Here is a 13,131-nt window from a genome sequence, read left to right as displayed (position 1 = left end):
TTTAAAATTAAAAGTGATATATCATTCTATTAAATTCTCTTATTCATAAGAAAATGATATATATTATAAAATGATATTTTATTTATTAAGGATTGATTTATAATTAACATATGTCATTTTTTGTTTGGTAAAAGATTTAGTAGGAGTATATATAATTAATATTTTAAAATTGCAATTACTTGAGTTGAATTTGGAGGATACATGAGGATGTTGCAATGACTTAAAAGTTAGATCTATTAGAACATTCAATTGTATTAGATTATCTTACATCAAGGACTACACGGAATCAGTATACCTTAATCACTTTAATTTAGTGGGGTTTCTTAATTTTAGACATTATTTTAAAACACACGCATACCAACAACGTTGGTATATTCTCTTTGATCTCTGCAAATAGAAAAGTGATAAAATATTGATGTTATTTTTTAGGTAAGGAATTAATTCTTTTAGGCATTTGTGGTTATTTTTTTTAATTACTTTTGCTTCTAAGAATCGAACTCTTAACATTTTGATCATTATGTGGATATAGTCGAAACTTATACCACTAGACTAAAACATTGTGGGTGATATTGATTATATGAAACTTTAAAGGATTATACAAATTAATTTATCAAATTAAATTACTGAACATATATTGCAATTTTTAGTTTCTTAATGATTTTTCCTTCTTAATCTTTCTACACACTTGCCGCATATATTTATCCAATACTAAATAGTCTTTGGCCATGTGGCTTATTAATTGTGATTGCAAATTCTAATCAATAAGAATTGTGTACAATTCCAAAACAATATTCATGTTTTTAATTTTTTGATATTTAGATTTATATTTTACATAAATTCCTTATTTAACTCATAACTATTGTCAATTTCAATTATTTTGTTATTTGTCATGGTAGTATTTAACTATTTATAACATCAATACCTTTAAATTAATTTTAAGAATCATTGTTTATTATATACACATATTTATTGTTGTAAATACCCCTTGCAAATAGTTTTGTATATTTATTTTATTGCAAATACTTTCGTATTTAATACCATCTTCAATTCTCCATGTGTTATTATTGCAAATACCCCGTTGCTAATACTTTTGTATGTTTATTTTATGGCAATATATTTTTCTTCCTATCATGAAGCATGGAGGCATGTGATGTGACCGTTCTAGAATCCTAATTGGCTTTGGCAGAATTTAACTCATTTTAAAATAGAGGGAAAAAAATAGTACATAGGGATGATGTATGAGTTTTATCTATTATTATTATATTATTTATTATTCATATTTACTTATTATTAACCACTCAAAAGATAATATAAGTGAGTAATCGATAAAATGCAGAATGTATATAAATTTTTACATTGATAATCCACGACATAGACTTGCTTGTACTAAAATTCATGTCTCAATTAAAGGCATATTAAATTTTAGGGTTAGGGGAAAGATAATTTTTGGAATCCCATAGCTTATTCTTGCCAACACGTAACTATTAGAATATCTTTCGAATATGCTTCAATAATATATTGAGATAGTAGATCTTTTTCATACACAAAACTATTATTTTTATGTTCACTAAATGAAAAACCAAAATTTCAAGATCTTGTCGGTCATTTGAACGAGAATCCTTCCTCGATAATATAAATTTAATAAGAAAATTAAAATAGCTAAGCTATAATTTAATATTTTATATAATATATAATTCAACATAAATCATATATACCAACTATTATATATTATTATCTTTGTCACCATTTTGATAACTTATTTTTTAATGAGGTGAATATCTCTTAATTGTGGCAAAAACAATCTATAATAGCAGGAGAAAGAAATAAATAAGGTTTGGGATTTTATCACAAGGTGCATACATCAACTAGAAGTGGATTAATTTAGCTTAAATGGTCTTGATTTGAATCTCAATGAATACAATCATGTAAAATATTTTATAAGAGAAGTTTTATCATATATGATAACATTATTCAATTCAAATAAGATTATTGACTTTTTCCCATCACACTAAAAAAATCAATTAACCCTTCGTGGGAGCATACACTTAATTAAGAAATTATAAGATTTGAAGAAAGCAACGAGAGAGGGATGAAAATGATTGTGTACAAAAAAAGAGAGAAGAAAATTGTTAGCATATTCTGCAGTATATTACGTTCAAGACTAGTCGTAGTTTATTTCACTTTCGTTGACATGTGAGCTACATAAATTCCATAAAAATAAGCAAAAAAATATACGAAACTGATATTTTATGTGTTATATAAGTATAAAATAATTCAAAGAATTTCAGTTTTATTTAACAAATAAATTCAACTATGCAATATAATTTGCTTTAAAAATTACTAATACTAATAAATTCAAAGGATAAGTTGGTTCTTGTTATAAAATAGTATTATACGTGGATGTATTGTTAGAATTTCTGACAATTTATGGGTCACAAATATAATTCTATAATTGTGTTATGGTCATTATGTAATTAGCCAAAATATAAAATGATCTTCAGCAATTAATTTGGTGGCTAAGGGCATATGTGTCATGAAATAATATAAGTGTAGATACATTCAAACAATTTCTGATTTGATGAAGGGACTGAGTTAGAATTATTGCAACTAAAGTAGTAACCACTACGGGGTTACTTTTATGGGTTATGGTTCCCATTTATAGAGCAACAGGTTTTAAAGTGTAGGGTTAAGGGGAATAAAGGTGGATTAGGATAGTGTTATCCATAGGGATAAAACACTATCCTAGTTATCCACATCAAGATATAAGGGCTCCTCACAACTTCAAGATTCACTTCTTGAAACTAAGGAACACCCACACCATAAGGCATACACTCTCAAGAATCAAGAGCTCTCTCATTCCCCTCTAGAGAAGCATAAGGAAAACTGTTCGGGCTCTAACATCTGGAAGATCACCGCACCCTCATACCTTCGAGATTCCGGAAATGGCTCAACAAGGTATGTTCTTCATCTTCACCATGAACACATTTAGGGTTTCTTCAGTCTGGACCATGGTTGTTCCATTAGGGTTTATGTATGGGCATAAACATTAGATTATGGGAACAAAGTCATGGTCATAAGGACTTCCGCATTTAATCAATGGATTTCGGATGGAGATATTCTTAACATGCATGTCCATCAAACAAGGTATTTGCTTCAATTGTCAATAATTCTTTTTTAATAAGCATTGTGAGAGGATTTTAATATGCTTGATTGTGGTATTTCTTTGGATTACAAATTGGTATTGAGTACATGACTGTCAACCCAATAAATGTAGTTCATATAAATCGAATTTTTAATATTTGACTTAATACAATGTCTGAGAATCTAGTGAGCCTTACATAATTAAACCAATACATTTTTGATGCACTTAACATTTCTTGTGTTTTTTTAATATACCCTTATTTCTTTGCAGTTATTAATTTGTTCACCTATTGCATGAATCAATAAAGTATTGTGTAATGGTAGACATGAAAATATTAATTAATGCACTATTAAATTTTGAGTGTAATATTTGTGCACTAACATTATAAAGATTTATACATAATCAATGTCAATGTATTATTTATCTTTCATTTAGATTTTTTTTGAAAAATGAACAATAATTGATACAAAATAACATATAGAAGATGATTTGAGACAATAAATTTATGTTAGAATTACATAAAATAATAAGAGGAGAATGAAATATGCATTTGATTTTGAAGCATATATATTTGACATGTTTTTCAATATCTGTACGACATATAATAGAGGTTGGTTTATTTCTAACATTTATTACTTACTCATTCACGATATGATTTAGAACCCCAAATGAAGTTGAGTGTACAGATTTTACACATGCACACTATTATTCATTATTCATTTGTATTATTTTTTTTTGAAAAGTTAACAATAATTAAATATTAATAGTGAATAATACAATGATAATGTATAAATCTCATACACTATCAATACATACTTCTTTTTCTCAATAAAGTTTTGTTTACTTGAGTTTCCCACATAGTCTTCTCAACTTCAAAAATTGTTTTGGGCTCACTCTTCAGCCTTCTAGTCAAAGTGACAATTTGGGACTTGTTATTCCTAAAATTATAGTTCAATGATTCATTCTTTCTTCAACACTATATTATAAATTTGTAAGTATGCATCATATTTTAAAGGTTAAATTTTTTAGAATAAGACATGATATGTTATCATCATCTAATTTATTTATTTTATTTAAATATCTATACTATTGATTATCGATAGAAATGAATGGAGTGAAATTTGATTAAGCTCATTTAGACTCGTTAAGGATTAGTTTGAGTCTATGTCAATATTAAATTTATGTTACTAATCAAAATAAATTTAAAAGGTCTACAAGATTTTAGTGAACGGTACAAATAAATGTAGAGCAAGTTTGTAAGTATTAATAATAAATATAATTATCAATTTAAGTTTATGTAGTAAAGATTGTCTATATATATCTAGAAGGTAGCTCAGGTGAAAACAATTTTTAATATGAGAAATCAAAATAGTAATATGTACCATTAAATCTTATTTAAATTGTCAAAATTAAAACTTAAACACACAATAACTTTTTTATGTGATCATTATTAACTAACTTTTGATCTTAATCGTATTTATATATTTGTATGACAATGATTTATTATTTCATAAATTTTATATAAGATTTATTTTCACTTGAGTTACTCTTATGTATGTGTTATAATCGATCTAACTAATACACTTAATGAATCAAATTGTTGGTTTAAATTCAGCTTATTTATTTAACAAATTCAAGTTCAACTCGTTTGTTTAATGAACTTAAATTCAATTCATTTGTTTAATGAACTTAAGTTCAACTCGTTTAATACATGATTCGGTTCATTAATAAATATTACCACATAAAGTTCCAAGATAGCAATTAGGTTGGAAGTTTCACCTCTCTTCAATCACCAAACAAAATTCATCACTAAACTTTCTCAAAACCCTAATTTCACCCCAAATTCCTCTCATTTCAACCAATTCTCAATCTCATCATGGCTAACAAAGAATTCAAAATCCCTCCGGTGGCTTTCCCCGCCGGAATCCCAGCTCCCACCGCCACCAACCTCCAGCACCGCCGCGTACCAAACCCACCCTTCCAACCAAACTCCAGCATCCCCTTCATGTCCTTCGACATTGGCTCCGCCGCCGCCTCCACCTCCTCCGGTCCAATCTACACCGGCCCCGTCGGCGGCGGCTCCGCCAACTTCGAAGATGAAGAGCCTCTCCTCGATGAGCTCGGTATTCACCCTGACCAAATCTGGAGCAAAATTCGATCCGTACTGAACCCGTTCCGCGTGAACCACACGGTTCATAAAGATTCCGATCTCTCAGGTCCAATCCTTCTCTACATGTCATTTTGTCTATTTCAATTACTCGCTGGGAAAATCCAATTCGGAGTTATATTAGGTTGGATCGTGGTTTCGTCAATATTCTTATACGTTGTTTTCAACATGCTCGCTGGTAGAACCGGTAATCTTGATCTGCACACGTGTACTAGTGTGGTTGGTTACTGTATGTTGCCGGTTGTTATTTTCTCCGCGGTTTCGCTTTTCTTGCCGCAGGGTGGGGTTGTTGCGGTCGCGATTGCTGCGGTTTTCGTGCTTTGGGCCACCAGGGCTTCGACTGGGTTGATTGTGTCGCTGACTGATGGCGGGGATGAGCATCACGGGTTGGTTGCATATGCGTGTTTCTTGATTTACTCTCTGTTTTCGTTGCTTGTTGTGTTCTAGGGGGTTAGAATTTTGAATTGGATTGTTTGTTATTTTAGATCTAGTCTCTACATCTTGAACTTTATGAGTTTTATGTTATAGTCATGCTATAATGTAGAAAATCGTGATATTCTCTGTATCCCTAGGTCAATATTTACCTACATTTTTGTTGTGTGTTGTGGAAGTATATATATTTACCTACATTTTTGTTGTGGTTTTGAGAATGTTGCATTGGATGAGTTTGCTTAGTAGAAAAGATATGATTAGAAATGTATGCATTAGAGAGAAAATTGATGTATCATCTATTGTAGATAAGATGGCAAAATCTTGTTTTAGGCAGTTCAGGTATGTGAGGAGAGGATATGTAGAATGTTCGGTGAAGAGAGCATAGATCAGATAGAGGATAACCCAATTGCTAAAGGCAAGTGGAGACCAAGAAAAATTATAGTTGAAACCATTCAGTGTGATTTAGATTTAAATGGTTGGTCTATCTATAAACATGATTTAGTATAGAATATTATAGTGTTCACTTGATCCAAGTAGGCAAGTAGCTACCTCCACCTTGTGGGAAAAGACTTGGTTTTTGTTGTTCTGGTTTTGAAAAAACGATGTTCCTTTATGTTTTTAGTTGATCTCCTGGCACACAGTCTTCAAGGTCTAATCAGGTTATGGTTTTTTTGCTTGTGTGGTGCCATGGAACTATATGTTAAATTGAATTGTGAAGAGAAACCACACAACAACTGGATAAATCGAGAAATTAGTAACTTAGTACCTAATTTGTGTACTTATCTAAACTATACATAATCGAACTGTTCAGGCCTTTGAGATTATTTACTTTCTTGTCAGAAAAAGAATGATTTGTCATACTAACATTTAGCAATGTGGCTTGGGTAAGTGGATTTCAACACAGCCATAACATGCCAAGCCTGATTTTGTGTACTAGAATTACAACTATTTAACTGGTATAAAAAAAACATTACTTTTTAGAAGGGTGATGGGTAAGTATTTTCATATGACTGTTGTTGAGTTTTGACAAAGTAGACAATATACTTGATCAATAGTTGTACTCCCCCTTGCTCATCTAAAAAAATACACATGCTTTAGGCAACTTGTGACAGCATCCTCTATTTGGTTATGATGCATTACACTAGCAGAATTAAAATATTGGAAAAACCTTAAATGCTGTATTTAGATCTAAGGACTATTTAATCTTAAAGAACTTCAAGTTTGGCCATGCTGTTCGAAACTTGTATAGTGGTAAGTGGCTATAGCCTAAAGTATTTTCACTAAACTTACCTTTAGGTGTGAATTATAAGTTCATTTGCCAGCGCACATTCCTTTGAAATTGCAGTGAATACCAATGTGCCTTAGGTTGAAGGAATCCCTTTTTTTTGTTAATTGTGTCTCGGGAAATGTGGAAGTTCCCTTTTCAGTGGAATGGATCTTAACCAAACAGGCTATGACTGAATCTTATTCTTATTTGATTGTAATTCCATAGCAAAGTTAGTCATGATATTTTTCTCTCTGAAACCTGAAAGGTTCTAGTGACTAGGGTAGATCTATCTTTTATACTTTATAGTCTCCCCACCCCCATTTAGAACTGTAGAACTGATCTAAAGTTGGATTCTATGATATGAATTTAAATTGCCTAGGACAAACAAGATCAATGTTTAAAATCTGTCTATGGATTAAACGACTGCTTGTGTACAATTTTGAAGGTATATTTAATTTTGAGAGAAATTACTGAGTAGGATGATCTCTTTGCAGGTTCAATTGCAATTGAATTTCATTATTTCTCACCAGTTTACTCATTGTACTTAAAAGTATAAGTTATGTTGAGTTTTTAGCTAAACTATTGGTTTAAAAGTATGCTCCTGCTTTTTTATGAAATTGTTTGGGGTATTTCATAAGCAAACATTCTTGCAGAAAACTAGGTGGAGATATGGAAATTATGATGCTGATGAAAACCAGAGGCTGTTTTCTCACATAAAATTTCGCTTAGCTTAACGAAAATCTAAGGCTGACAATATTGTAACTAATGTGAGTACGAGTATTTATTGCAGAAAGAAATCCTTTCCCAACTAGGTAATTTCTAAAGGTGAATAAAGTATTTTCTAAAACTTTAGGGAGAGGGGAGGCTATTCTGTTTCAAGGTCAGGGCATGCACAAAAAGTCTTATATAGTGATACAAATATTGCAATCCTTTCTATTCCACTGAGTTTAGTAGCTCTCCTTTAAGGTTCGTTTGCGAATTGGATTTTGGACGGGAAAAAGCGGAAATGGAAGGCTTCAGAGCTATATGACAAGTGTATTTCATGGCTCCAAAACCTTTCTTTTTCCTCATTTCCCCTCCGAAGTTCAACTCACAAACCGACTCTTAGACTACAATGTTATGATTATTGTTGAAGTTGAAGCTTATTTTTTCAGACTTGAGTCTTTCTCATTCTATTATCTAGTTGGTCTCTGTGTATAGACTGTAACAATGCTTCTAAGGTTATTGCCAGAGGGCCTTCCTTTAAGTTATATGATCCTGGTGGTGATTTTAGATGTTCAGTTCAGCTATATAAAATAGGCATAGAATCAAAACGAAAAAGATTTGTATCAGAAGTTAAAGTTAGATTTCATGGTGGAATCCTTAATACAGAATTTGCATGAGTAATGATTCTTTGATTATTTTGTTGTTGTTGCTAGCAACCCACTGTTTTGAGACAAATGTGATTTGATAATAGCTGATGAAGAATATTGAAACGATTTTCAGAACTGTAATCTATATTAATAACTAAAACAAAAGTCGTTAATGAAATTAATTAGTGGATAGTTAAGTTCCTTACATATTAATTGAGTTTGATATCAACTATGTGTGGAAAAAGACTTTGCAAACAAGAATCAGTGGGATTAGGTAGTTTGTAAGATTATAGATTCAGACCTCATTATCACAAGAAATGTATGAGAATTAGGCTAACATCGAGAATACATCTTCGGTCTCAAAAGAGTGTATTACTTTATGTATCAGTATTTCTGATTGGTTAAAAAAATATTTAATTATAGAAATTTTAGTTTAAATATATTTTTTTAACTAATTATATACAATTATATATAGAGGGACACATGTGTTGTCACTGTCCATATCTGAGGTTGTCCTTGAGGTTTTAAACTGCATTTTTCTATAGGGTTGAAGCACACTTGACAAATTTGGGTATTCATAATTTATGTCTCATTACTTCAATTTAATCAGATGATTTGCCTTATCATTGGGAATCTTACTACTATGATATATTTTCCTAAAATTTTAGACTAATAATTTTTTTAATTAATACTAAGTAAAGAAAGGATTGAATGTTTTTTATATTCCCAAAACAATGAATTCATATTCTCTTAGTCAAATACTTACTTTGTTTACTTGGTATTAGGAAGATTTTTAGCTTTAAATTCTAAAGTTTTATGAATGTATTATTTCTCTGGAGGGCCAGGTAATAAGCATGATTAATAGTTTTTATACTATTATTGTATCATTCACGATTTATTATTGACTTTTAAATAAAATAAAAGTAATACAAATGAATAATGAATGATATACTGACTGTGTATAAATTTTTAAAATGTTAGTTCATGGATATTATACTAAGTCTTGCCTACATAAAACTCATGAAAATGTTAGTCATACCACATAGTGGATGAGCTACATTCAAACATGATTATATCCAGCATATTTATTTTAAAAAATTCAAACTGTTAAATAATATCCGTAGAATATCTACTAGCATTCTCCACTACATGCAAAGCATGACGATAGACACCAACACTCTTCTTAACAGTGAACTTCTTCTGGTCCAAGAAGTCTATCATTTTATGTGTCACTGATTTAATCGGTTGAAAAATAATTAATTATTAATTTTTAACTTAAATTTATTTTTTAACCGATCATAAAATAATAACACATAAAATGATACATTTTTTTCTTCTTAACTTCATAAACACAAAAAAGTTACTACTTTCATTTTATATAATGAGTTGTACAAATGGAGTCAGAGCATGACATTTATTTAGGTGGAAATACATAGAAAAGCTCAAAAATAATAACAATTTTATCCATTTAACTTATATTGATATTATATTTTTATCTTTAAATATACACTAAAAAATATAACAGTTTTTTCCAATAATAGAGATAAGTCTGATTCCCATAAGTGAGGATTTGAAGCTAATAAGGCAATATACTAATCAATTGGAAAATTATTAGTGTCAATAATCATATTTTTATAAGTTATGATCATCAATTCCATTGAGACTTGGCTATCCATCAATTTATGTATTAATTAGAAATGATCATTAATTTTAGCAAATATATTAATCTATATGAAATATAAGCTTTTTATTTTCATATGGCACTTTTATGATATTATGTATTTATATTTCATAATAATTACAATTTATATCCTTAAGAAACAATACGCCCTTTCTTAGTTTGTACTAATTTTGGTGATATTGAAAATGGAATCATGATGGCATGTATGTTTCAATTCAACCAACCCGTGACTTGAAAAGTGAAAACCTTTCAGACTCTGCAATGATTTGTACCTGCTGCCACTAAATTTATGACAAATGTTTGAGTTAACTAAATTGTATAAATTTATATATTTAGATACTTTTACCGTTAATATATAAAATTTCAGAAACAAAATGTGTGTATTGATAATTGGTAGTTTTAAATACTATAAATTTATTATTTATCATTTATTTTTAATTATTATTATTTTTACCTAAACTATATGAATATTATAATCATAAAAATTTAGTATTTAGAGATTAGAAACTAAACATAATACATATCTAATATATATTTCAATCGAAATATAATGAGAGTGAATTCACTTAATTTAAGAGTAAATTTAAAAAATTTATTTCACATCTTAACTATCAATTTCAAAGAATTTTAATTATTTGAATGTATAAGTAGACTTAAAAAATTAATATTATTAGATTAATTTAAGTCAAACATAATTATTTTGTATGATTATTTATGGTCATGTTTGGTTCTACTTGTATTTTTTATATTAAAAACAGTTATTTGCACATCTAAAACGGATACTATATACTTTTAGCAAAATAAATGACGTAATTCCAATATACCATCTTGATTCTTGACATTATCTTTATTCCCATCACTCTATATGTCAACTTGAGCAAATGAAATGACATTTTTGAGCAGTTCACTTCAATCTGAAATAATTTTAGCTGTTTTCTAAGTAAAAATTAGATTAATGGCAACAGAGTGGATCAGAGTCGAATTTGCATATAGTCAAACTTAAAATTCAAAACCTGAACACAAACTTAAATTCAATGGGGTTGAAAATAAAAATACCATACCTGAATCAGTCGGGTTTCGGATAACCCGAACCCAAAAAAACCCGAAAATGATAAAGTATTAAGGAAAATATGATATTATTTTCGTATAATTTTTCTCTAACATTTCTATTTTCTCTTGTATTATTTCATTTCTTTTATGTTTGAAGATCCAATCGTATGTAAAGTAAAATTAGAAATTAAAAACAATTGGCAAATTATAGAAATTTCAATTTAAAATTGAATTACCTTACTTCGGGGCGGGTTCGGGTTAGGGTATTTGCTATACCAAACCCAAACCCGAAATTTAAACTTAGGTAAAACCCGAACCCAAACCTGAACCCAATCACATCGGGTTTTCCCATTAAATTCGAGTTCGATTCAGGTAGGTACCCACAGGTTCAGTTTTATTGCCATTCCTAACAATCTATAGTCTAATCTATATATAACTCATTAAATCTCAATCATTTATCATATTCAATAGATTAGATTTGTATTCTTTAAGCAAAATATAATTCAAATGAGTAAGGAACAAGCCTTATATACTCTACTCATGTTTACTTTGTCTATCAGGAGATGGCAAAACATGTTTGTGGGTCACCCACATTGCCCAATAGAAATGCCGTATTACCTAATGAAAATAGCCACAAGCGAAATGAGTAAATGAACAAAGTTTGTATACCCTGTCCGCAAAAAATGCGGGCTATGCGAGCGTGCTCGTTGACATTGTCCGTTTTGTCATATATAACTCTTAGAAATTTTTTATACTACCAACAATATTTTTTCACTCTTTTAGGTATGAAACTAATGACTTTCGGAATATGTGACTACCCTTCTTAACAAATATCATTATAAGGAATCGAACATTTAATCATCCTAAAATTTTAACAAAATTTTATACAACTAGATCATGCCACATTATTAGTACATTCCTAGCATTTAAGACTATTTATTCTTTTGCTCCTTTGAAAAATCTTACTTTATGTGTCGACTATAAATGCCTTGGTAGTCGGTAGCATTGGACTTGTGGATCACGTGTTAAAATAAAGTGAAAAAAATATATACACAAACATATATAAGTTTTATATACATCGCTAATACATTATATAATATACATATTTTATTATTATTAATTTTTGGAAAAGTAATACAAATAAATAATAGATAATTTACTGACTATATATAAATATTTACACAAACATTATATAAAAAATTATCAATATGACATTGATTTAGTAGTGTAAAATTTCAGTAGATCTCGAGACGACCAAAAGATAGATAATTCAATTCCTGAGAGCAACACATATTAGGAGAGATAAATCATGTATCCCAAAAAAAAATATTTTTACCTAAATATTAAAAAAAGATTCTTAGTAGTATAAAAAAACAACAATGTCAGACAACACTTCAGATTCTATTTAAATAAGAGTTGTTTCTAACATTACTTTGCGGAACGATTCCCCAATACCAAATTCAAGTGATACTAGCAAGTGCATTTTTTACTTTGAAGGAGATTCAAAAGTATATTTGAAGTCTTCAATTCAAATAATTCTTTTTAAAAGATATTTGACCTCTCTAATTTGATAGTTTTGTAACTGAATTTGAGCTTCAAAATTGTTCCATTTCCTTTAAAAAAAACTTTATTTCTACATAAGAATATGTATGGAAAGATAAATGATAAAAAATTTAAAGAGCAATTTGGTAACTATGTATTTAGATGTTAGTTTGAATGATACAATCTAATTTTGAATTTAAGTTATTTATATTTAAATCTTTAAATTTAAATTGAATTTATTTTTTCAAGGTCGTTTGGTTAATAGATATAAATATTAATAAAGTTAAAATATAAAGTTTAATAAATCATAAATTCTGAGATTAGATTCTTGGAGATTATTACACTTTAGTTTCTAAATTGCAACTTATATTTTTTACAGCATTTACTATCTCTATAACAAACTTCTTTATATATTTTTAAATATCCTTAATATAATAATTGAGTCAAATTAGTTATTTTTTATACTTTGAATTGTTTTAATTTTAACCAGAGATCTAA

General features: G+C 29.0%; 1 protein-coding gene across 1 annotated transcript; it reads left to right on the top strand.

The window, feature by feature from the left end:
* LOC109357510 (protein YIPF5 homolog) lies at positions 4,892-6,724 on the top strand. Its single transcript, XM_019601514.1, has 2 exons — positions 4,892-5,773; positions 5,810-6,724. The coding sequence occupies exon 1, from the start codon at positions 5,019-5,021 to the stop codon at positions 5,754-5,756; it is 738 nt and encodes a 245-aa protein (XP_019457059.1). The 5' UTR covers positions 4,892-5,018; the 3' UTR covers positions 5,757-5,773; positions 5,810-6,724.

The sequence above is a fragment of the Lupinus angustifolius genome, chromosome LG09 (genome assembly GCF_001865875.1).
Source record: "Lupinus angustifolius cultivar Tanjil chromosome LG09, LupAngTanjil_v1.0, whole genome shotgun sequence".
Classification (NCBI taxonomy): domain Eukaryota; kingdom Viridiplantae; phylum Streptophyta; class Magnoliopsida; order Fabales; family Fabaceae; genus Lupinus; species Lupinus angustifolius.
Note: the sequence above shows the minus strand (reverse complement) of the source record. Positions and strands in the feature narration are given on the sequence as shown.

Bases quoted from the DNA above. Each gene is read 5' to 3' on its own strand.
- LOC109357510 (XM_019601514.1), top strand. From the start codon at position 5,019: ATGGCTAACAAAGAATTCAAAATCCCTCCGGTGGCTTTCCCCGCCGGA.